Source organism: Scardinius erythrophthalmus (genome assembly GCF_964197995.2).
Source record: "Scardinius erythrophthalmus genome assembly, chromosome: 12".
In the NCBI taxonomy this organism is placed as follows: Eukaryota; Metazoa; Chordata; class Actinopteri; order Cypriniformes; family Leuciscidae; genus Scardinius; species Scardinius erythrophthalmus.
In genome coordinates, this window is record NC_138232.1 from 16,997,728 (window position 1) to 17,021,473 (window position 23,746).

Sequence of the window (23,746 nt, forward strand, 5' to 3'; positions counted from 1 at the left end):
TCTCTCTCTCTCTCTCTCTCTCTCTCTCTCTCTCTCTCTCTCTCTCTCTCTCTCTCTCTCTCTATCTCTCTCTCTCTCTATCTCTCTCTCTCTCTCTCTCTCTCTCTCTATCTCTCTCTATCTCTCTCTATCTCTCTCTATCTCTCTCTCTCTCTCTCTCTCTCTCTCTCTCTCTCTCTCTCTCTCTCTCTCTCTCTCTATCTCTCTCTATCTCTCTCTCTCTCTTCTCTCTCTCTCTCTCTCTCTCTCTCTCTCTCTCTCTCTCTCTCTCTCTCTCTCTATCTCTATCTCTATCTCTATCTCTATCTCTCTCTATCTCTATCTCTCTCTCTCTATCTCACATGTTAGCCAATGGATTATTTATATATATATATATATATATATACACACCAGCCAATAAGGGTTGGTCAAAACACTCAAAATAATTCCACAGTACCATTTACAAGAATTGACATGTATGAGCATTCCTTTTTTTCCAAAAGAAAATAAATGTATTTTCCCAGAAATTTGAAGTGTATTCATTTATCTTTCTCACTGAAATCTGTCTTTGGCCGCCCACAATACACATAAAACTTGTTCACAAAATATAATATTCAATAAACAAACTGACAGGAACAAAGGCTCTCCTAAAAAAAAAACTGTATTTGTTCTACGAGCCCAATAGGCTAGTGCCTTCCTCATGCCAATTTTTCAGGTTCATTAAAGAGGGTGTGAAAGATCATGAACATTAATTTATTTCAGCCACTGTACTTCTTTTTGACAAGGACTTTTGTGTGTGAAAAAGGCTACTATATGAGTGATTCTATAATTGGAGATATATTTTGCATTTCAAAAAGTTAAGGGGAAAAAACTTCACTAACAGAAATTCTTTCCAGTATCATATTGAAAACATAAAATTCTTTTTTCTGAACTTTTAAATTCTTTATAGATTTCTTTATAGTATTGTTTGACAGCTATCAATTTTGTTACATACTGTCAACATTGTTACCCTTCCTTGGTAACAGAGTTTGATGGTAACAGAATTAACCATTTTAAACTTTTTAGCCCAAAACTCCACCAGCTAGCATAAATGCTAAGAGCACATGGCACTAATGAAATAATGATTAAAAGACTTTTAAACAACCCATTGTGTGTGATAAGTGATACATTCTGTTTTCCTTTTGATATTGTGATCACAATTTTGACGTTTTACAAAATAACTCTTGGTGTAAGAACTTTTTAGATAAAAAAATATTTTCTCAGAGAGAGCACACATACCTTTCAGTGCTTCAGATCTTATCAGTGAGGGAAAGTGATATCATTTCCTGTATCTTACATAGTTGTGGGAGATAATTCCACCAATTTAAAAGCAAAGTATGGTATGGTACGGTAACAGAATTGACACAAAATTTATAAGATCATGTTTATAAGATAAAAGTTAACGTTGAACAATTTAATGTTGTAGAATTAGGAAAAATGACTATTTAGGACTTTTATAAATAAAATAAATGAAATATTACCAAAAGTAAAATAAAATATTTTGATTACACAATGATACATGAAGAAATCATGATTTTCAGCTATAAAAGACACTTTTTACAGAAAATAGTATATTTGTTATGGCCTGTAACGTTTTGTGATCCATGACAATGAGTAACAAATTCTTAAAATAATTAAAAATATAACCATTTGAAAAAAGCAGATAAAATAATGACTCTGGACACCAAATGTACCTGTAATTATAGAATCGCCCATATATATAATACATACATTATTATTATTATTATTATTATTATTATTATTATTATTATTAGCTTATGCATACAACTACTTCTTACGTAAAAGCGACGTCAGGGCAGGGTTGTCCTCTGGGGTGGAGTCATAGACTGTAAAAAATAGGGTGGAGTGCATTCAGGGGGCTGCGCGTTGACATTTATGTACGAATCCTACTACGGCGAAGGGCGAGCTTATGAATATTAATTAGATAAGCTAACAGGACTCTCCCAGAGCCGTTTAGATGAAGCTTATCGAGCAACGTCACCATAATCTAATTAATATTCACGAGTTAAGCCTTAGCCATAGTAGCACACACCATCTGCGGCTACAGTTTGGACGCGGCATCACGGAAGTCCCGAAACGTACAAAAAACATGTCAAAAGAGTCTCGGTTTGATACATATCTAAAATGATCATCATCTTGCCTCGCATAAAAAACAGACAAGTCAGACGGCTTATCACAAAACAACAACAACAACAAATCATTGATAGATTTTGACTCCATTTCAAAAATCCATTCCATGATTTCCTAAAATATGAACGGCTCCGTCCATATTTTGTACAGTTATTGAACATTTTAAAAATAAAAACAATATCAGTTTCTGTTTTCTAATCTCGACCAAATTGACGGTCCTTGTGAATCTGGCTTGTGGGTTGTTGTGATTCGATGATGCTGAAGTAGCTCGTCATCGCTTCAAGTGTTCGTGCGCTTATTCGAAACGCAGCACGATTCGCTGGGACATGCGCCAATCTGACCTTTGACAGCTAGCGAATGACAAATGAAAGGTCAGCGTTTCTGACAGCAGCTGGGGCATCGGAGAATGAGAGACAGTGCATCGAAAGGTAGGAAGAAACGCTGTTTAGATAACTGAATGTAGCCTATAATTATTATTAGTAGCGGTCGTCATGCAGCATTGAATAAGACACTTCGATCTTACGTTGTGAATGAAATGTTATTAATAGCCTATGTAAACCGTTGTGGCTGTCGTGATGTCATAATGCATCGAGAGGTTGGATTTCATCCTTATCTGCATTGCTAAATAAGTATTACGTTATATCTAGTGCCATATGTGTTTTGTTTTGGTTTGCTCTTCATCATGTTAACATCTTTGCAGCATAATATCGCGTTTGGGCATTTGTATGCTGAAAGGCCTGTTTTAAGAAAGAATAAGCTACATGAGTCACGACAAGCAAAGCAGATCAGCTGATCGGACGCGTTTCTAGACTGGTGCAGGAGGTGGTGATGGTTTAGTAATCCTTTTTGCTTTACTATGATTTATTCTGATAAACCGAGATTTCGACAAAAGATGCACGACGACCATGCTGAAAAATCCAATCTTAGATGTTTGCTGGTAGATGGTTTTTAGCTGGTCTAAGATTGTCATATTAGCAGGTGATAGCCAGTCATTTAATAGCTTTTTGAAGAGCTATGGTCCAAAACACAGCTTAAACATCTTAAGCTGTTGTGATCGCTTATGATTTTTTTTTTCTATTATGATTTATTTGGTTTTTATTTTGCTTTAATAAGAAGGCCAGCTTTATATATATACAGTGCTATGCATAAGTTTAGACACCCATGCTAAAGTTGACTAAAAAGAGGAATAAAAAAACCATCTTTTGGAAATTGACCTTAATGCCTTAATTAAAAAAATTAGGAAAAATCCAACCTTTAAGGACCCCAATTTTCTTTGTGAATGAATGATGCATCGTAAATAAATAAATGTTCTTCCTTAAAATACAGGGTGCATAAGTCTGGACACCCCTATGCTAAATTCCCATAGAGGCAGGCAGATTTTTATTTTTAAAGACCAGTTACTTCATGGATCCAGGATACTATGCATCCTGATAAAGTTCCCTTGGCCTTTGGAATTAAAATAGCCCCACATCATCACACACCCTTCACCATACCTAGAGATTGGCATATACATATACATACACACACACACACACACACACACACACACATATATACACATATATAAAAAAAACTTTTATGTTAGATCCGATTAAAGGATTTAAACAAACTCCTGATGTACTTACAAACTTTCCAATGCCTCGTTTTATGAGTAAGAACCTATGTGTACTATTGTATAAGTTTGGTACCATTTTGGGCATTATTAGGCTTGTTTGGCTAGGTTGACTTGAAGGACCCTAGGTTGATTTTACTCCGAACCATCTTTTTAATTGCAATTAATTGACGTGACAGCACCTGCTAAAATCCCAATCTGAGACCAGCTAAAAACCATCTACCGCTAACATCTTAAGATTGGATTTTTCAACATGGTCTTCGTGCATCTTTTGTCGAAATCTTATATATATATAAATACCAGTCTATCACTAGTTATGATGTGTATGTACTATGTAGGCTAATAATAGAATATTGTACGTTATATAATAGGAAACATGTTAACGACAATTGAAAAAACATAAGTCTGTTAATTTACCTGTTGTTTCCTTTTTTTCCTTTTTATATTTCCTTTTAAAATATTTCGTTTCAATATTTTGTTAGTTTGATCCAGTGATAAGCAATGATTAAATTCCCTCTTCATTCAAAAATGGAAGTAAATAGCACAAAATCATTTGTCCTCATCTGATAATTTTTTCTCTCTAGAGCTGTATGTGTTTGATTGGAAAAAAATATCACAGAAATCTCAATTCGATCAATAGCAAAGAAAAAGTTCTGTGCTTTAGTTTTATTGTTTTTCATGTGTCGTCTATGATAAGCACGAGGTCAGTTTATGATGGTGTAAAAGGTTAAGGGAAATCCCTTGCATCATCATGCAAGCTGCTCCCTGTTGCCATAGAAGCAATGTTGCACACACAGTCCTCAATGTTGACCTCACAGTCTTACCTTTACATTAGAATGCTTCTCGTGTCTGATGATATTATATTATATATTACCTGTTATATATTACCAACTGAAAAACTTATCAGTTTAACTGTATAAGGTGTCTAAAAGGGTTAAAGTAACCTAAGTGACTTCTTTTAAGCAAGCCACTACAATTTAGGCTTTTATTATGTTAAAAATTAATCCAGTCCCAGCCGTGAATCCAAGTCCACTTCATTCTACCGAATGTGAGGCATGTTAGCTTTGTTAATAGTTTTATCATATTTGTTGCAGTTTGTGAATATGAAGATTGTCTCTAAAACATATTAAAATAAAAAGAGACAAGAACTTAAAAAGGGATAAAAGGGTATTTCTTGTTTATTGCCTCCAGCCCAGTCTCGCTTTTTATAGAAGTTTTGAACAACTAGATCTGGTTATAGAGTATAGTAGAGTGATATTTTTTGATAAAGACTCTTGTGACATTGGTGATGACTGATAATCGGACATTTACAAGTTACAGGTCTTGAAAATGGTCACAAGATTTGTTAAAAAACAACCTGTGTGGTTGTAACATTAACTCCTAGACAAGCCCTATAGCTTTTGAGTTGAACAAAATAACTTTTTTACTAGTGTATTTAAAGCCAGTTACAACAATGATTGCTGTTGTTGGTGGTGTTTTCTTCCAGGAAATTTTATGTGCATGCGCTTGCTTAGGCTACCATTTTTTCAGCTGCTGATTTTCATTTTATGAAATAATGATATTGACATGCTCTTGCCCTTCAAATGGTACAATGGGATTCGAGCAGTACCATCATATGTTTCTGTCTTTATAGAAGTTTGTATTTCAAGTGTCCAATGATGTTCTCCAGCTGAACCAAGGTTGCTTTTATTGATCGTTTAACTTTTTATAATGTTAAACGTAAACAAATGAATTGGAGTTGGCGTTAAATTGTTAATTAATGGCAGACAGCAACTAGAGCTTTTCTCTCAGTGACACTTCCTACATGCTGTGCTCTCAATCTCACTCTTCTCAAAGGGTTGCCCAGGCTCTAGCTCTCTTATGAGAAAGCATGTAGCCCCAGTGGATGCCAAGCAAGGGGGCTGCATGAAGGGAAGCATCAAGTAGCTCAATTAGAGATAAATCATCCTTCCTGAGAGGAAGTCTTGGATTGCCTGACTTCCACTGGCAAAGCACTCAACGCTAAATCAGAGTTACCCATAGACTATAGAGCCATAAAAACGTATTTTTGTGCACAGAAAAAAACGCGAAGCCCACTCAAAAACAGCAACATTTAGCACTGCATACAGCTGATAAAAATTTAGGTTTGAACTAAACAGCCATACAAGTACAGTTGGTTAAATCACTGGAAAAGAGTGATTTAACCTTTTACAGACTAAGTATGCGTGGAACATCTCATAGCCTTCCATGTTTAGAAATGAATTGTTCTGAAATGTTTATTTGTACCTGCAAAGCAAGAACAAGCTAATTTGAATAAGAACAAGCTTGTGTGTTAAAGGTTTTCAGGCAAATTGTGAAAATATTTTTCCCCAGAATTTTCTGTGCTGATTTTGAGGGGAATTCAGCAGATTGTTGTGGATTGGAAGTATGAAAGCATGATTAAATTAATAACAATTTATAGTTAAAGTATAGTTATAGTTAAATAGTTAAAGGCACACTATGTAAGATTTCTTAAACAAAAATATCCAAAAACCATTAGAACAATGTTATATATTTTGTTCATTTGTGTAATTAAATTTACATTATTCCAAATGTTTCTAAGAATGTTTAAATCCAGAGAAATAAGCAGTTTTAACCAGGACACGGACGTCGCCTATCAATGACATCATTCCCGCGTTACCCTCTATTTTTTTTTTGTAGAAACCATGGAAACACCAAAGACGCTTTAATATATTATGTGTTTTATTAGACTGGTGAGCAACTATTTGGATATATTCATCGACAGAAATTGTTATACAGCTCACAGTTAGTCTTTGTTTAAATCTTGTTTTCTTGATTTACTACGAATACCATATTTACCATGCCTAATAATATCGATCTAGCTCACTGCAGTGTGCAACAAGTTTCTCATAGTAGCCGCCTGTCAGGGTTGTGGTAAGGGATGAAGCGAGGACTCAGGTGCAGAGTTGATGGGCTTTTTAATGATAAAAAATTAAAAAAAACACCGTTCACAAGCCATGTGCTCACAAAAACGAGACATGAACATGCAGCTAATGAGAACTCAAAAGTCACGTGTTCACACAGAACATGACATGAAAGCACACAGCCAGTGTAAAACACAAGCTGTGTGCTACACAGCACAAGACATGAAAGCATGCAAACACGACCCGTGTGCTACACAGAACACAACAGTCACAGACAGAAGAGTGTACGGCCCAAGCGAATTCGAAACTGCACGCTCACACGACAAAACACGAGGAGCATGAATGTCCAAATCCCAACACAGAACTGAAGCCAAACTAGACCGAAGTGCCGGGATCCAAACATCACGCCCCGCACATGAAACAGACAAGAGAGACAAGACAAAACAGGGGTGTTAGGGCTGTCACAACCAAGAAATAAACTAGACAGAAGTGACAGAACCCTGCCACCTGGCGTCCCTAATGAGGAACACCAAAACAAGTCAATTCAAGACCGAAACAACAACAGACAACAAGACAGTGCCGGCACAACGGACCAGGAAGTCTTTAGAAGTGACCAGGGAGGGTTGAGCCAGGAAGGCTCAGGCGGGTCTGGATTCCTGGCAGGAGGCCAGGGCGGAACCAGAGGGACAGACCCGGGAGACTCCGGCGTGTCTAGAGTCCCGACTGAGGGCCGGAGAATCAGACCAGGTGGAGGACCAGGGCGGTGCCACAGGGACGGACCAGGCGAGCTCCGGCAGTTCTGGATTCCTGGCTGAGGGAGAGGGCGGTGCAGGCAGCAAGGACGGAGCCAGCAAGTCAAGAGACTTGGGTGGCTCTGGGACGGCCTCAGCGGGCTGCTCTGGGACGACAGCGGGCTGCTTGGGGTGACAGACTGGTCCGTGGTCAGTAGAACCCATGTGATTCCTCCAGGCATGCAGAGAAGGCGAAGACAGCCCTCTTGGCCATGGCAGTACTGACGGGGAGAGCGTGCGGCTCTGTCACCTCGGGGACCACAGGATATGGGGGCTCTGGGACCACCGGACTAGGTGAAACAGAGGAAGCCTTCTTCCTCTGCTTGAGAGGGCGAGGCTGTGGAAAGGGGCTTACCGCCTCTGGGGGAGCTGCAGCCTCTTCGGCCGCCACTGGATAGGAGGCAGATGAGGCGGACATGTTCTTCCTCCTCCCTCTCCCCGAAGAGGTCTTTGGAGGACTGGGGACTTGGCAGTTTGTGAGGGGAACGGGAGGTGGGCCAAGAGGCGGAAGGCAAGCCTCTTCTCAACGATTGTATACCCCACAAACTGCCAGAATGACAGTATCCCCAGCATTCCCATCTCCCAGGCACGAAAGGCTCATTAAGGCTGTTGTTGAAAATTTCCTTTAGCACTGCTAATGTTGAGCCCCACCGTTACAAACACGAACTGGTGAGCAGTGTTGATCCATCTGCTGAGCAGAGGGGCAAGGAGATGGGAAAAGGAAGATTTTCCTTTTTCTCCTCTTTTGGCCAGATTGTTCTGTCAGGCTTGTGGGTAAGGGCTAACAATCTGGCACAGGACTTCTTCATCATCTTCTTCTTCTGAGTTTTACGGCAGCCAGCATCCAATAAGTTGCATTGCCACAGGACTGTAAACACAAGGAAAATAAATAGGGAGCAAACAAGGCAGGGAGGGAGGACAGGTGGGGCAAATTAACCAATAAGCAGATAACAAGATGGGCAGGGCAAGACAACTGACAGGAGAGCACATGGCTTGTCATGTGTGTTTCCTTGTGCCATGTGCTCACACCAAAAATGACAAAAACACAAACACAGTTAAACAAATCACAAGTCATGTGCTCACAAAAAAACGAGACATGAACACGCAGCTAATGAGAACTCGTAAGCTGCGTGTTCACACAGAACATTACAACATGAAAGCACACAGCCAGTGTAAAACACAAGCTGTAACGATGTTAACACGAACTGCATATTACACAGAACACAACAACACTAATGGACAGAAGAGTGTACAGCCCGAGTGAAACCGCATGCTCACACAACAAAACACACGGAGCATGAATGTCCGAATTCCGACACAGAACTGAAGCCAAACTAGACCGAAGTGCCAAGATCCAAACATCACGCCCTGCACATGAAACAGACAAGAGCGCACGGCTCGAGCAGGCTCGAAACCGCATTCTTTAGACAAAGACAAGGCTAAACAGGGGTGTCAGTGCTCTGTCACAAAACAAAGAAATAAACTAGACAGAAGTGACAGAACCCTGACACGGCCGAGCGAATACACAGAGTAGCATTATAACAACTTTCCACACACTCAAATGTATCTAATATGATAAGACAGCGCTGCGTTACCCCATATACGCATGACCGGAAGAAGCGGAAGTGGTCTGCGGCATAATAAAAGCTCCACTGCTCTCGAGCCATGTGTCGCACTTGTCTCTCATTAGCAATCGCTCCAGCGGCCTCGTTCCACTCCAACTGCTTTTGTAACGTTAATAAATCTTTAAAGGGCACCTATTGTGCCCCTTTTCACAAGATGTTAAATAAGTCTCTGATATCCCCAGACGTTGTATGTGAAGTTTTAGCTCAAAATACCCAACAGATCATTTTTTACACCATGTTTAAATTGTCACTTTTTTGGGCTGAGAAAAACACGCCGTTTTAGTGTGTATCTCTTTAAATGCAAATGAGCTGCTGCTGCGCACAGAGGGCGGAGCTTCACAAGCTCACAGTATGCTGTATGGAGATAGAACAGGTATAGTTTAGTTCAGTTACGGTTATAACTTATTTGTCCACTAAACTTTAAAACTAAATTTGCTTTTATCCACTATTAATACAAGCCTGCTGTAGTCGACCCCATCCGAATGTTGGCCAAAAATATACTGATGAGTTTAATGAAGTTTATTGTACATCAACACATTATAAGAAGTGCTCATTAAAGTCTTATCCATAAACTCTCTCTCCCTTTCATTATCATCAACATACACAGTGAATTACACAAAACACTCGTTACAACAGTAAACAAATATATATACATACAGGCAGGGGGTGCTTAATAAACTGGTAAACTTTATAATCGTAAAGCGAGATGATAAAGTGCGCACTCTCCCTTCCATTACTGCCGTGATCAGTAACGTTAGGCCTATCGCTCCGGAGACTGTAAGCTGCTGGATTATGAACAGTTGGTACAGATCCATCCTCGAGTAACAACGAGAGTAAATGAAGACTGCTATGCTCATTCTTACGTCTTACAACAAAACACCTCAATCGTTTAGGAGACATTCTTGTCTACAGCTGCTCCGGTGTCAAATCAATGGTGGACTGTGCACAGCTCACTCAGGGCGGGCCTATGCTAAAACGGCAGTGTCCGTCAACAGTCGTGGGCGGGGCCTGTGCAAATCTACTTTACTTTGCCCCGAATCTGAAAACGGGTTGTTCTGAGACAGCGCTTATGATTTGTGGGGATTTAAAAAAAAGCACTGGGTGGATTTTCATCATTATAGGGTGGTAGTGTACACACACTGCCAACACACATTTATGTTCAAACCATGTAAAAGTGAATTTTGCGTAATAGGTGCCCTTTAATACATTACCGGTCCTCCATGAATATGATTTCTGCCTGAGTATCGTCGTATTCCCCACAGGCTCAGGGGAAGACAACAACTCCCATGATTCTGCGAAATCAAGGCTATGCCTTTGTTTTGAATAAACAACCTCTAGTGGCAAAAAATTACATAGTGTGCCTTTAACAATAGTCTCTGTTAAAACAAACAAGTGAGGTGGGATTTATTGACATTTCTGCAGAACTTTCAGTTCCCACGTGACCTGGGCCTGGTTAGAAATATTACAGTATGGGGAGTCACTTGGATAGGCAGATGGAGTAGACGTGTTTGTGTCTTTCTCCCGCACTTTATGTTTTTCTTGACTATTTGACTACTCTATTCGTTTATTTCAGTTTTGATCTGATCGTACTGAAGAAACTTGTATAATTTCATCTCACCAAATCGACAAAACAAAGCAGGAAAGAAATACCACAGTATTAAATAACATTTTGTGTAATTTTCATGACTTTTTTGTATTATTATTTTCATGAAAATTAAGCACATTTCCCCTCTGGACATTTTAAATGTATGTATGTAATTTTTTTGTCCTCGATTTCAATACAGTAATATTTAAAGGAACACTCCACCATTTTTTGAAATAGGGCTTATTCACATTCTTTCCTACATTTAGATAGACTTTCCTACGGAAGTCGTGGGATTTCATGTGTTGCGTAATATCTCTAGGCCCAAGTAGCAGTGCTTCGCTTAAGTAGCTGTGCTTTGTCTGTGCTTCCCCATAATATAGTCCCAAGTCAATATCTGCTTAGGAAATCGCCTAGTGTTAATCTGCATTGCTATTTGTACTCGTGAATACGCAGGCCACAAGAAGTAATTAGGTGGGTTTCTTTTTTTTTATCACTTTTACTCAGGACATGCTAGCTGGCAACAAAGGATTCCATTCATTGTGCTAAGCTAAGCTAGCGCCGACCCTGTCAAACTAAAACAATGCATGCACTGAGACAAAAATGCATTTACCCACCTATCTAAATGTAGGAAAGAATGTGAATAAGCCCTATTTCAAAAAACGGTGGAGTGTTCCTATAATAATGTTATAATGTAATAATAATGCATATAAACTCAGCATAAATTTAAATGCTTAATTGTTAAGAAAATGTAGAAATGCACAAGATCATTTCTTCTTCTTTTTTCATGTCATTTTAACTATTTCAATGAACGTATGTTCTGCTGAGCATGCATGTTTGATAATATTATCAATCAGGTTATAGGTAGATTTATTATTAATGTATCTCATTGAAATAATGAGTTATAAAGCAGGCACTGGATGTGGATTGAGGGTGCAGAGTGGGCTGCTAACTGGCTGCATTGATTGGCTGCTGGCTCTGTGTGTGTGCAGCGTAGTAAATGCGGCGCTTGATGACACACCGCCCTCTTCTCTCCTACAGCTAGCGGCCGTATGTAGCGGGACAGCCTGCTGGAAAGCACATTATTCCCTCCCTCCGAGCTCCCATACAGAACATGTGCATTCCCCTAGTCTCTTGAAATCGTCGTTGTCGTACGTCTATGTGATTCCCAATTGTTCTCATGAGCCTGCTAGGTGGCTACAAGAAAAAGAGCAGTTATGATGGCTACGAATCTTTGCAGCTGGTCGATAGCGGCGGAGACTTGTGCACCGGGGGACGAAGCGGCGGCGGCGGCAGCGGCAGCGGTTTGACTGCAGTGACCCTCGGCAGCGTTAAGACAGGCCCCGCGCGGCAGGACGACTACAGCACCATGGACAGCTCAGGTAAGAAAACCGCGTCTACCGGATGGCGCTTGCAGGCCAGCCGCTCCTTCTTTTGATAGACACCAAACAACCTGTGTTCTGTGTTTTGTTTTTAAGTCATGCTGATTTCCTGTAAGAATTCTCGGTGGTAGATTAAATATTAGTTGTCATGTCCGCCGGAAGCATGTGCTTCGTGTCGTCTGTTCGTGTGCTGTGTCATGACAATTGATCAAAGCCACAGAGCTGGCGTATAGGAAGCTACATTGAAACTACTTTGATTGTTAGTTGACAGATCAGCTATTGAAATTCGAGTTTGTGAACTAGATATATGTGCATAGACGTTTGTTGTTGCCTCATATATTGGTGTGCTATGCAGTTATGCAATTTTCTTTGGACGTGCATGTAGTTGGGCTTATTGCATGTAGTTTTATATGAATTATAGGATAGTAATATCTAAAACAGAGTTTGGATGTCTGTATTATAATACTGGGATTGCTCCTGTTTTACTGCAGTGATCTGGGATGAAAGGTGGCCTTCAAGACTGAGACATGAGGAAGAGCTAGTGTCAGGTTCTTGTAGTCCCAGCTGCTGGTGTCTGCTGCGGTCTGGTGTTTTTGCACGTGTGTGAGAGAAAACAAAATTATATAGCCTACGCTCAAATTGTTTTTGTTAAATTTACAGTAAAAAAAAAAGAGAGAGAGAGAGAGGGAGAGAGAAAGAGCAGTACTTGCCAGAACTTAAAAAAAATAAAAAAATAAAAACAGTGCAGATGCTAAAAGCATTACATGATGGCACTTTTGGTCATTATATATTTAAGAGTTCCTACATAACTTTATATGTCATAAAATTACATAATGTTAAAGTCTGTTAATTTCTGTAAAATAACAACACATTGCATTATGATTTAAAAAAATAAATAAAAAATAAATAAAATAATAACAGATAATAATTAAACGATTATAATTTACATCAAAGATCTACTTTCACAATATAACTGATAACATAACTGAAGAAACACAACTTTGTATATAATATCTAAACAAATGTGATGGATTGTGAAGGAAAGCAACTTTCCCCATTGATTGTAAGGCAACACTTGTTTTCCTTTACAGTTTTTTTACAGTAAAACCTCTTTTAAAATACAATGCTTTCTTTTCTTATATGGCATGGCTAACCATTTGCCAATTACCAATTGTTTCTTATGTCTTTATTTAAAAGACAGTTCTGGCAGGTCACTTACAATGAACTATAACAGCATAGTTTTCATCATAAAGCAGAACCAGCTTACTTAAGTGTTGTTGGAGTGTTGTGAGGCATTGCTGGGTTGTTGATTCTGTGACTGCTTCATTGCAGTGGCAATGTTTTCAGCATGAAGCCTAGTCACAGTGCATTTAGAGTGAGATTCTAATATAAGCTCATTTTAGAGAAAATGCTGACCTTGATCAAACCTCTCTTCATTTAGTTCCATAATTATTCACTTTGAATTTAATGAGGGAATTTTGAATGTTTTAAATTGCTGCTTGTAAAGACAGTAGCTTTTTGTATGAGCCTGTAGGTAATCTATAATTGAAAAGCCAGCCGGGTCTTGTAACAAGACACACAAGCACACAATTATACACACAAACACACACAGGGGGCTGCACATCACAGAGCCACTCTCTGTGACTCAATTCTGCTGAATTAAAGGAGCAAAAGAAAGGAGGATTGTGATAGAATAGAGAATAAAAGAGCAAATGTGTTAGAAAACCCATTCTTTTATATTACAAATCCACTGATCTGATCTTTGTGGTCAGGACGGCCCCCTCTCTCATGACACATACATACAAGCGCTCTTGGGCTCTTTGTGCGATTAAAAGGAACATTAGTAGGAGTTCAGAGACTCTGTGCTCTGTGAGAAGGGCAGCCTTGAACTTTGAAGTGAACCACACTCCTGCGTATTTGCTCACTCAGAATAAAGCTCCTCTGTACCTTAATGGCAAGTCTGACAGGAAGCCCACTCTCTGGCCAGGCCCACTACTAAAACAGTGCCAGGCTACAACAACAAGTTGGAGGCATGAAAGTGCTGACAATTTTCGCTGTTTACTCGTAAAAAATATTTTCACATTATATTGAGTTTTATTCTTAAAGCATATTTTTCCATTGACAGCAATTCAAAATGACATGATTATAGTATTATTGTTCTGTAGATTTTTTACCTGTGCCTGCTTTTGAACAAGACTTTATCTAAGCATGAGGCAAAATGTAAAAAACACGGGCACATACAGAAGACGTCTATATTCTAATCATGTTTCTGATCCTTGTGAGAATTATTTCCCCCACAGAATGTTTCATCTCAGCACATTTGAACACACTGAACACTACTCACTTACAACTGCAGCTCTTTAGAGTGAAATACATTTATTCTGAGTGCATATGTGTTCGGCTGCAGGAAAGTGATCTTAAATGAACATAGAACTGTCTGTAAATTACTGTTTTAGTGTCACGGCAGGATATGGCAAGGAGAGAGAGGAGATTGCAGCTTTAACTTTTATTTAACAAAATAAAGAATACAACTAGAAACGGAACACAGCAGCAGGAGAATGCAAGTAAACACAGGAAAGCCAGAACATACAAATTAAAAGTCCAAGGAACAGAAACTGAAACCAAAATTCCACTAATTGTTTGTAACCCATTTTGTTGTATATATAGAAATGCACATAAATTTTAGTATGTTTTTATGGATTTTGCATTATGCATTTTTGTCTTGGTGCATGCATTGTTTTAGTTTGACAGGGTCGGCGCTAGCTTAGCTTAGCTTAATGAATGGAATCCTTTGTTTCCAGCTAGCATGTCCTGAGTAAACACCTAATTACTTCTTGTGGCCTGCGTATTCACAACGAGTACAAATAGCGATGCAGATTAACACTAGGCGATTTCCTAGGCAGATATTGACTTGGGACTATATTAGGGGAAAGCACAGGTGAAGCACTGCTACTTGGGCGCAGAGATATCACGCAACACATGAAATCCCACAACTTCCGTCAACATACCGGCATGAATAGTAGCTGGCTATTTTTCCTAAAGTACATGAATGGCGATGAACATGGCTGATTTTGTGAGAGACGAAGAGGGTGACTTCTCAGACAGTCAAGATCCAGAACCATACCTCTATGAACCAGAGTTTTCAGAAGGCTTAGGTTTTCACTAGGCTTCATTAGCCTACTATAATGTTGAAGGTAAAAATTAACTGATTTGTATACAAACTTAAATTACACTTTTATTTATTTTTATAATAATAAAGTTATATGAAATGTAAACATTTAAATGGTGGCTGTCATAAAACTTGCTAGATTTATTCAAACATGCATTAAATATTGAAGAACATTAAAAATTATAATGAATATTTAATATGGTGCATATATTTAGCAAAATGCTCCTCTCTAGAGTTAATTTTTCTAGCTGACTAACGAGTTTATGGTCACTGGATATGGTTTTTCTGAGGTAAATGTGACGTTACATGACATTGTTTACAAGCCGTTTTAATGACATCTTTAGTTTCCACGGTTGAAACACCGATTGAGCGATTCCATGTGACATGATACGGATTTCGATAAGTTATCTTTTAACACACTATCAGATGCTCATTCATGTTTATTTCGCGCTGTAACTTGTATTATTAAGGCGGAAGAGAAGATCACGTGCGCTCCGCGCTGCTTCTCTAGAGCTGAGCTGAGCCAGAGTGATCTCACGCCACAGCGCAAAACGGTATTTATGTTTTGGAATTTCGTAAGAAAATGGACGTAATTTGAAATCTGAGACTTTGTTTCATATCAATAGTAACAAAGCACAAAGATTATTGCGATTTATTGGATGGGATGCGCGCTACAATGTTCTATTCATTCATCAACTGAAAACAGTATGACTAATCGATTCTTGGGATTTAAGAATCGATATCGGTTCGTAAAAATTATACGCCTATTACCGCTGCTATCACTGTCCCATCATCCCCTCAGTTCCTCATCAGCCTCCTCTCAGTGGTGCGGCTACACCTGGGGCCCGCTGTGAGCCAGCTTCTCCTGGGCGTGGAAATCCTGTGGCTCCGCCCCCAGCCTCAGATCCTGTCATGCCACCTCGGCCCATCGCCCTGACTCCTTCACCTTCCTCCCTTGAATACAACAGTAACCTTCGAGCTTTCGGTTCCTCTGGACTCATTCGGACCATCAGCTCCGCCTGGCTCAGACATCGGCATCATTTCACTACAGACTTGTGGGCTGTTCGCTGCTCTCCGGCCCTCCACCCCACTGCTCTATTTGGCTCCTCCTTCGCTCAAGCTACGCCTCAGCCCTCAGTTGCTCCAGCTCCACCTCAGCCCTCCGGTACTCTGTTTCCATCTCGGGGGTTCATCGCTGCAGCTCCTTTGCGGACTCAGGGACCATCAGCATCACTCTGCTCCTTCGGCTCTCTGTCAGCGCCTAGGGCTCCACCTCCATCGGCTCCGTTACCTTCACTCGTCCCTAGGGTGGCGTGGAGACCCTCACCACCATGGCTCCTCCCTCCAGCAACACAGGCTGTGACCTGGAGTGCCATCCAGCTGTTTCTGCCATGTCCCCAAGGCCATCCCCTGCGGGATCACACCACCATCTGCATCTCCCTGGACTGCCCTCTGTTTCAGGGAGCGAAATGTCACATAACCGTTTGGACTCAGTTGCATTATTTCCTGTCACTAGTTTGTCGTCTACAGAAATAAAACCAGAAATAGAGGGTAACAGGCTGCATGATGCAAACAGAGTAAATTTCGACTGTAGAAAACAGTGTAATTGTTCAGCTGAAGTCAAAATATATAACATTGTTCTAGTGTTTTTGGATATTTTAATCCAAAAATCGTACATATTGTACCTTTAAACATTTACAAAAAATATGTGATGACTGTCACAAAACACAATTTAAAGAAATTATTTTTTGTACGAATCGGCTGAATGAATGGTTCATTGACTCTATTTTTCTATTTATTTCCTATCTATCACTACAGTAGATATCAGTGTTTAGATCCAAACAGCAGCAGCGCAAAGATTTTAATTTTGAAAGCACATTAGTGTGATCATGGTATCTGCCACGGGTAGACACGAGATACATGACGCAGAATTTCTAACAAAGATACTTTAATAAACACACAGAGTTTAACCAGGAGAATACACAAAGAATAATCACATTCACCACACTAAATCACAACGAGAACTGACAGAGGATTGGACAAATTAGGAAGTACTTATACATAGAGAACTCAGCTAGATACAGCTGGGATTATTAAAGTGTTAATAGATGGTGATTTGAAATCAAGATTGCTTTCTTTTAAGTAATTAAACTCTACTATGTACGAACAATTTCCGCAGGCTTTATCGTAACGCCTATACGCAGCGACAAGAAACTTTATGAGTGTGTCATTGAATCATTCGCTCAAGCAATTAGTTCAAAAACAATAATTCATTCAGTAACAAAACAAGCAAGTGAGTCATTAATTCAAACAAATCATTTAAAGTTTTATTCTACTGGAACTATTTTCATTGACAAATTAAAATTAGACACATATTATACTTGTAGGCCATAGTTTGTTTCATAAAACCCTGAACCCCAGTGAACATTTGACCTCAGTCATGCTCATGTCTAAAAGGGAGCAAAAACCAGCAGACCTTCCAACATATAGTAGAAAGTTTGTAGAGGACGCCATATAGCAACAAAGGGAGGACCACATACTTTTGTCCATCAGTTATATGACAAACTTCCATAGTACGTAAACTGACTAGCTGATGGACTGTGGGTTGTGTCACTCTCACTGACAGTGGTAGGATCTGTATGTATTAGAATTCATTAGAATGCGGATGCAGGACATTGTTTAACCACCCAATATTGTAGCCTTTCTACATACTGATGAGAATTGCCAGACGTGTGTGTGTGTGTGTGTGTGTGTGTGTGTGTGTGTGTGTGTGTGTGTGTACATGAGGAGGTGAAATCTGTAGCTGAGTGGGAGGTAGAAATCTGTAGCTCACTTTCACACAGCTTCATACCATCAAGTCAAGTCACCTTTATTTATATAGCTCTTTATACAATAAAGATTGTTTCAAAGCAGCTTTACAGTGATAACAGGAGAATGATGCATTTCTGCTGCTGTTCATCTAAAGTCAGTTTAGTGTTGATTCAGTTCCGTTATAAATACCATCATGATGATACTATCATCATCTACAGCACATTTGACTCGAAAGGCATCTGTACATAGTATACAGTACAGTAGCATTTATTATAGATTAGCCTATTTATGATGACTCCTGTATTTCATATAATGGATTTGTGAAAGTACCTAGTTTAGAAGAGAAGGTGGTGGACTGGCTTTAGTTTTGAGTGTACAGTAACTATATTTACAAGGGAAACTAAACCTTCAGATAAACACGATCAGCACATGCTTTGATATTGAGTTTCCTTGGTGATCAGTGCCACTGCAGCATTAGACATCTGCCTAATTGATGCTGCATGTTTGATAGAGAATAGTGTTTTCATGGTAGTCTGCATGCTAGTCATTGTATAAGCATGTACTGTATAATGTGTAGCCATGACTAATGTTTAGCCGAGTTTATACACTACCATTCAAAAGTTTTGGGGTCATTAAGATTTTTTCTTAAAATAATATTTTTATTCAGCAGGGATGCATTCAGTTATTTAAAAGCGACAATTAAGACTTTCATGTTATTACAACATATTTTTATTTCAGCTAAAGTATGTTCTTTTGAACTGTATTCATCAAATAATCCTGAAAAAAAAAATTCCACAAAAAAAAATCACAGTTTCCACAAAAATATAAGCAGCACAACTGTTTTCAACATAAATAATAATAAAAATTTCATCATCATCATCATCAAAAAATTCAACTTTTGAATAGTGTATATATTATCAATATACCAGTCTATCATTAGTCATGACGTGTAAAATGCGTGTTTGTGGTGTCCCGTCTGCATGTATGTTGTAAGATATGAAATTCTGCTCATTTGAAGGCCCTCCGTCTCCAGATATGGACGGAAACTATGGAGGGGGACTTCTGGATATGGTGAAAGGAGGTGCTGGAAAGTTCTTCAGCAACATCAAGGACAACCTCAAAGACACCATCAAAGACACCTCTACCAAGGTTATGAACCAGGTGGCCACGTAAGTCCTCATGGTTAATTTGTGTGTAGGCTAGGTTTTGTGTACCCACAAGGAATCACCGGCATTGTCCTCAGAAAACAGATTGTTAAATATACCAAATAGTGTTGCTCAGTATAAAAACAATAAAAGTCCAAACAAATTTGAGTTTTGTGCATGTTTGCACTTGTGTTCATGTGTAAGACTTCAAAGAAAACAGAGTCAAGGTCTTTCAATAGAGTGACCTACTTTTGTGTAACGAATGTTACTATTAATAGATCAAGATTTCTCAATCTAATGACTCTGTTTAGGTATGTGTGTGTGTTTGTATTGGCATAAGAAAATAAATGGGCACTCGCACAGTGATGGTGTTGGTTTTTTACAACACGGCATCTGATCTCTCTGAGAATTGACATAAGTATTTAAGTGTTTTACCTCATAAACCTTCATAACCATCATCACTATCATCAACTGCATAACAGACCTGAGACAGAAAGCTGCTTGTTCAGCAGGAAACCCCTGTTTACTCTTTGTCATGGTTGTGTGTTTTGTGACCCAGCTGGTGTGCAGTTATCCAGAGGATACTCTGGTGATGCATGGGATAGCTGAGCTTCCAGAACTTCTGAACTATTCATGTGCGTTTATCACTCAGCTGAAAGGAAAGCATTCAACACAAATGGGTAGACATAGCACGAAGTTCTTATGTAATGTAGCATTTTACCCCTGACTGACCCAGAAGCAGATCAGATCCACCAGGTTACTTAGGGTGCTCTTAAGTCAGAGAGCATTTTTAAACTCAGTGAAAATTAAATGTGGGTAACCAAAAATATTGCTATTAATATTTTGTCTAATATATTACATCATGATTGGGACATGAAAATGCACTGCGTAATAACCTTGCTAATTAATGAAAGAAAAACAAGTCTCCCCTCAACTCTGTGTGCTTTTCTCTTACGCACACAATTATATTAATAATGATTAAACAAGCTGCTATTTCCACCACTGTGCAAAGGGTGAATGACACACACACACACACATACAGATCACTGCATAAACACTCACATACAGACACACTAAACTACTAGTGTATTTCATTCAGCTCTTGCACAGAGGCTTAGAATAGTAGCTTATTTACATATGATCCCATTAGAAGGATTTCACGCTTCAGCAGATTACACAGGTGATTTGGGTGTTGTGTAATGTGGTCCTCTATTTCTAGAATACAGTTAGATGACTCAAAAACATGAATATACACTTCTGTTAAAAAGTTTAGGGTCAGTAAGATTTTTTTAATGTTTTTGAAAGAAGTCGCTTATGCTCAACAAGTCTGCATTTATTTGATCAAAAACACTGAAAAAATGCACAGGTTACAAATGTAACCTAGGTTCCCTAAGAAGGGGAACGAGACACTGCGTCTGGTAAGACGCTATGGGAAACGCCTCCGCATGACCGGTGTCTGAAGCATGTGTCTAAACAAGACAATTTTATTGGCTGACGACAGCCTACCAGTACGAAAGCATGGCAATGAGAAACAGTGTGTCGTTCCCCTTCTCAGGAAACTTAGGTTACATTTGTAACCCAAGACATTTTCTTTCGAATGTAACTCGCACTGCGTCTGGCAAGATGCTATGGGGAACAAATACCCACTCCACCATGCTGAGGGCAATGCATGCCCTTTTGGTGGTGACTAAGCACTAAAAAAGCTGATTCTCCTGACCTTAGTGTCAGAACCAGATTCCCCAAAGGTATGCACCAGCAAGCTGTCAGTGCCTATGTTTACATGCACACCTTTTGTTTTAATCAGAGTGAATTCATTCCGATTAATGAAGTGCTTACATGAATGCTGAATAAATTGTTGGGGTTGATATGCGCATGTGCACTCGCAGTCCTTTCCAGTTTCAGTTTTCAATCCGATCAAGTGTTTACATGTTCTCTCGATTGGATTAGAAAAGGAATAAACCTCCCCTTTCAAGCCGATCGAAATTTCATTCAGATCGAGCTCAGTCAAATCGATCAAGCTGTTTACATTAAGACTTTTCAGTCCGAATGAGCCGGCAATCCGATTACTAATGGATTATTTGTTTGCATGTAAACGTAGCAAGTAACATTATTCCCTTCGGCCACTGCCCAAGCTACATACCCTGTAAGAGGAAAGTCCTCGCAGGGCCAAGCGGTAGGGCTCGGCCCCAGGCTTGGAATTATTTACTTACTGAAAAATTATTTTAAGGGAATATGGCCAGGCTTGCAAAGAGACCCTGGCTTGTCACTTCAGGGGGATTTAAAAGCCTCAATCCCTAGGATCACCAGGGAGGCTGACCTCTGCCATTCTAGCCTAGTCAGCCTACAACCTGTCTGCCTACGAAGAATCTCTAGATTCAGCACTCTCACAAAGGCCTCCAGTGAGATGGTATTGCAACAGACAGTAACCACTTCACACCAGATTCCAGAGATGGAAGTCCTAGAAAGCAGAGACTCAGCATATCCACCCTCCAAGTGAGGCGAGTAACTCTGCTCAGCCCGAAAAGGGGTTATTCAGGACTTGTAGACCACTAAAGTAGCTTTGGGGGAGCAGAGTACTCTACATGATGACCCTCTAGAATGAGAGGAGTACTGACCGGTTCACTGGCCCTCAGAAAGTCCTTCAACAGACTCTAGAGAGCAAGGCACTCTGCATACTGACCCTCTAAACAAGGGGAGTACCAAACTTAGCCTACAGATTTATCTTAAGGAGGCTCACAGAGAGCTTAACAACTTGATACTGCTGATTGTACGGAATCCTAGGGAGCGAAGAACTCTGCATAATGACCCTCTAAGTGGGGGGAGTACTAGCTAAAACATAAGACTTGACTTATCACGGAGGCTTGCCTTACAAGCAAGCTCAACCTAAGAGAGCTCAGCTTGAAAAAGGGGGCTCTGATGGGTGGAGGCCTCAACAGGATGACTCTCTAGATCAAGGAGGTCTAACTTCGTACTATACTAGGGACAGCCCTACCAAGGGGGCTCCTAGAGAATCATGCCACTGGACATTGTTATCCAGGCGGAGCTCAGGGATTGCAAACCTCTGCAGGAAGGCTATCTAAATGAGAGGAAGTAATACTAACTCACACTAAGGCTGCTTAACAAGGAGGCTCACAGGGAGCCATGTCACTCGATATAGCCAATATTAGGAGAACAGGCCTTTAGCAAAGAGAGCCAGGCCATTTGAATTCACTATCCCAGTGGTTAGCTCAAGGGAGAGGAGGCTATAACCAAATGACTCTCAATTGACGAGACGAAAGCCTAACAACACTGTCTAAAAGCAGCCAATGCTAGTTTAAGAAGGAGCTCTTTATAGTGGAGGTCTCAACTGGATAATTCTCTTGAATGAGAGGAGGCCTGACTACAATACTCTAAGGAAGATGTCCTATCAGGGGGCTTACTGAAAACCGTTCCACTTGGAACATCATCTAGTTGTAGCGCTGAAAAGTGAAACTGACTCTCCAGAGTGAGAGGAGGTCTAATCTCTCAATATCCTAAAAACGGTTTTATCAAGGAGGCTCACAGAAATCCTTGTCACTCTAAACCGCTAACCTGGAGGGCTCAGAGGAGAGAACCTCAGCAGGGTCGATCCACAGTCATGAAGACTTATAAAAAGGAGCTCTAATGAGTGGGGGCCTCACCAAGATAATTCTCTAAAATGAGAGGAGGACTAGTTAATTTCAGTGCCCAACCATGCAGAGCACTAGAGAGCAGAGGTCTCAGCTGGAAGCTCTCAACAAAATGAGAGGAGACCTAGCAACACTCTTTGTCAAGGAGGCTCACTTAGAGCCAATCCACCTGACATTTGAGGTAACAGTCCATGACAATAACAATATAGGTTTGTCAAGGAGGCACGACGAGAGCCATATAACTCGACTAGTAAAAAAAAAAAAATGGTTCATAAAGCCAACAGCTTGACAGAGCCGGAAATAGCTCTAGGGAGCGGAGTACTGACGACCCTCTAAAATACAAGGAATGCTGAACTGAAATGAACCTATCAAGGAGACCCTCAGAAAACCCCTCACTTGATTTTTAAAAAAAACAGAGCTCTTAGGGAGCGAGTACTCAGTATAACGACCCTCCGTATGAGGGGAATACTAATAATGCTCAACCATGATTAAAATTGTGAAGGCTCACAGAAAGCCACTCACCTGATAATAGAGCTCTTAGGGAGCGGGGTACTCGGTATGATGACCTTTTGAGGTGAGTACTACCAACACTCGACCAAATGAGATTGTTAAGGAGACTTAGCAAAAATCTTTCAACTTAACTTAAATAAGGAAAGGTGTTTTTTTTTCATGGTTTGTCAGTGAGGCCCACAGAGGGCCTTCCAACCTGACAGAAAACCGTAACATCAAGTTACATTAATACATCCTTCTCCAGCAGATTGCTCTCGTCAGCCACAGAGGAGCGTGAAAGGGTCATACTCCTTTCAAACTACTCAGCAAGCTCCACCTGAGACCCCCACAATCTCAGTTTCCTTCTCACCTCAGCGACAGCAGGGCATGAGCCATGGGGTACAGGTGTTTGTCCCGGTTC

General features: G+C 39.9%; 1 protein-coding gene across 3 annotated transcripts in view; it reads left to right on the forward strand.

The window, feature by feature from the left end:
- Positions 1–2,521: 2,521 nt before the first annotated feature.
- dnajc6 (DnaJ (Hsp40) homolog, subfamily C, member 6) overlaps positions 2,522–23,746 on the forward strand; it is a gene marked incomplete at its 5' end in the record, with an annotated part of 48,327 nt that continues 27,102 nt past the window's right edge. For 2 of the 3 annotated variants that reach the window (XM_081380393.1, XM_081380394.1), the window contains 2 exons: positions 11,863–12,064; positions 19,063–19,213. In XM_081380393.1, the coding sequence (XP_081236519.1) occupies positions 11,863–12,064; positions 19,063–19,213 (353 nt within the window). Of the gene's footprint in view, positions 2,598–11,862; positions 12,065–19,062; positions 19,214–23,746 lie in introns of those variants that run through there. The other variant, XM_081380395.1, reaches the window with a different exon arrangement.